Source organism: Notothenia coriiceps, unplaced genomic scaffold (genome assembly GCF_000735185.1).
Source record: "Notothenia coriiceps isolate Sejong01 unplaced genomic scaffold, NC01 NC01_scaffold00016673, whole genome shotgun sequence".
Taxonomy (NCBI): domain Eukaryota; kingdom Metazoa; phylum Chordata; class Actinopteri; order Perciformes; family Nototheniidae; genus Notothenia; species Notothenia coriiceps.
In genome coordinates this window covers 7849-10382 of record NW_011349374.1, presented here as the reverse complement: position 1 = coordinate 10382, position 2534 = coordinate 7849, and the positions used below count along the sequence as shown (strand labels likewise).

General features: G+C 38.4%; 1 protein-coding gene across 5 annotated transcripts in view; it reads right to left on the bottom strand.

Annotated features, from left to right (window-relative positions):
* LOC104949635 (signal transducer and activator of transcription 1-alpha/beta-like) overlaps nucleotides 1-2534 on the bottom strand; it is a 22638-nt gene that overhangs the window by 13219 nt on the left and 6885 nt on the right. For all 5 annotated transcript variants that reach the window (XM_010776022.1, XM_010776021.1, XM_010776023.1 and 2 more), the window contains exons 10-13: nucleotides 1062-1121; nucleotides 911-940; nucleotides 705-795; nucleotides 596-637 (exon numbers count right to left, since the gene is read on the bottom strand). In XM_010776022.1, the coding sequence (XP_010774324.1) occupies nucleotides 596-637; nucleotides 705-795; nucleotides 911-940; nucleotides 1062-1121 (223 nt within the window). The remainder of the gene's footprint in view (nucleotides 1-595; nucleotides 638-704; nucleotides 796-910; nucleotides 941-1061; nucleotides 1122-2534) is intronic.

The window sequence follows — 2534 nt, the reverse complement described above, 5'->3', positions numbered from 1 at the left end:
TTTTAATAAAAAAAATTTTTTTTTTTTTTTTTTTTATCTGCTTGGGGGCTTGCGCCCCCTAGCAGCGGCGCGCATATTTCAGCAGCGGCGCAGGGGAAACACTGCGTCATATGAGAGGCCCCGCCTTACATTTTCCGCCACAGATTTGGGGAAATTGGTACGTGCGCAAAGCATTGTGGGGATTTGAAGGACGCGAAGTCTACCCATGTGCAGCCTCGAAATTACCCCCAAACCAAGGACGCGGCCTCTGTGGAATTCCAAGTATGCTGGAGATTGGAACAGTCCTTCGGCGGCACTCAATGACGTAGTATCCTTGAAATATTGGCTTGGAAGCCAGTTTCCTCGCGATTGAGAAACGGCCTCTGTTTTCCGAATGCCAGAATTATTCTTGCCTCGCTTCTGAAGCAAGTGACTCGGAAGACATGTGCTACCAAGCAAGCGTACTCGACATTGAGAAACACCCATTATCTTTATATACTTTTTCTTTTTTTTTCATTTGACTTTTTCAGCAGATAGATAAACTTTAGCATTTATTATAAGTAGTAGTGACGTTAGTACAAACGACGGTTATTCAAATTTTAATGTCTCATCTTACCTCAATTGATCCTTTCGCTCTTCCTTTGATTTCCTTGAGAGACTGAAAAAAAGAGAACTTTTAAAATCTTTAAAAGTTCACCAGTTAACCAGTTGGAAGAGCTTCTTACCATGTGACCAAATTCTGTCACCAAGTCTCCATTGGGCGAGTCCACGTCCAACACTTTACACTCATCGCTGTTGAAGTCGAAGTGACGGAACCTACAACGACATCAGGCTAGAGTCTGTCTACGTCCAACAACGTATGAGGAGTTTAAAGATACAATTCATCAATTTATATATAAAATGTTAAATTGTTTTGGTACCCTCTACTTACCATTTAACCGTTTTGATTTCTTCAACATCCCTAATTTTCAGGGAGAACAATATGCAAAAAGATTGATAAGAAAATAACAGGTAAAGGGTTTTCTTTATCATAAATAATACTGCATTATAATAATATCTCAGACAAGTTTTCTTTAACTTACTTGTCAAATACAGGTTTGACTTTGAGCAGGCACTTGAATTCTGGAAGGTTTGCCAAGAACCTGAAACGACAAATAAAAAAACTAAAATACTAATGAAGAATGATGTTCAAAAAAAAGAAATTGCTGTGAATCCAGGGTCACGTCGCTGCCGTCTACTAAAAAAGGAGCAATCTTAGTATTTTATTCTGAAAATATTAACGTTGCTTTATTGTCACAAACACATCTCATCACAACTCTGTGATGGCTTGTTGTTTCATGACTAGCCTAGAAATAAAAATATGTCCCCACATGAACAGACGCTCTCTCAGTGGGTATAGTGGCTGGTTCTAAAGTAGTATCTTCTGCCCATTCTTTGGTCATCTTCTTATTTGTTCATTTAATTTTCTTATTTTTAAATAGCCCTCCCATCCACTGGCAAACACTCACAATAACTCAACCCAAGAGAGTGCAGAAACAAGTCCTAAAACCCAGAAACTGTGACCTAGTAGATTTTCACATTTTGCTCTCGGACATAAAATACGTCAGTAAATACCTTACCTGTGAATGTCCAAAGCTTCTATGTGTTATAAAAACTGCGTAACAAGTATAAACAAGTAACTCAAATTAACGACTAAACGTCAGCCTTCAGCTTAGCGATTGTGATGCGCAGCCATGTGACTGATGTAGTTTGTTTATAGCCTAGCATCAGCTTTTTAATTCTGACGATTGCATTTACGCTTCAAAAATCAAAGTGGTGTTATTATTAAGGGTGCACCGAATGGGAAATTCTTGGCCGAAACCGATACCGAAAATAGGAAACAGTTGGCCGAAAACCGAATGCCGAAAATGATTAATAGAAATATATATATATATATATATATATTATATAATATTAATAAAAATATATTTTTTACAGCCGCGGTTGTTGTATGGCACTTTAACTTAAAATAAAATCAACTATATTGGTCCATAAAAACATTTATTAAGCACTTTTGAAAGCATACAGTACCATTAATTCCAAGTCAATGCTTTTCTTTTCTCTGCGTAGGATAACTACAACAAGTGCATTCAGCAACAAAGCCAAGGTGTTTAAAACTGTCATAAACATCTAGGCCCAGTAGGCCTAACAACAAATAATAGTTAAATAAAGACTGTAACAGCCAGGCCTTCCAACGAACAACAAAATGCACCTATAAGTTGGTAACTAAACGTTTTGTTGTGATGACGAATCAAAAACGCAGGCGAGAAGCAAGGCGCGCGACCATGCTCGCGCCTGCTCAACAGCGACATGTCTGGCCTTGGAGATATTAAAAATATCAGAGAGAGAGGGCGCGGATGCGATTTGTAAAACGATGTTCAGCTGACATTTCTCGAAGAAAACCTGCAAAGACTTTCACCACTTCGGGATTACTCACCACTCTTGAATAATCAAAACACCCGGCAAATAAGCGGAGTATGAAATCAACGTAACCCTGTTCTTTTGACATTCGTGAT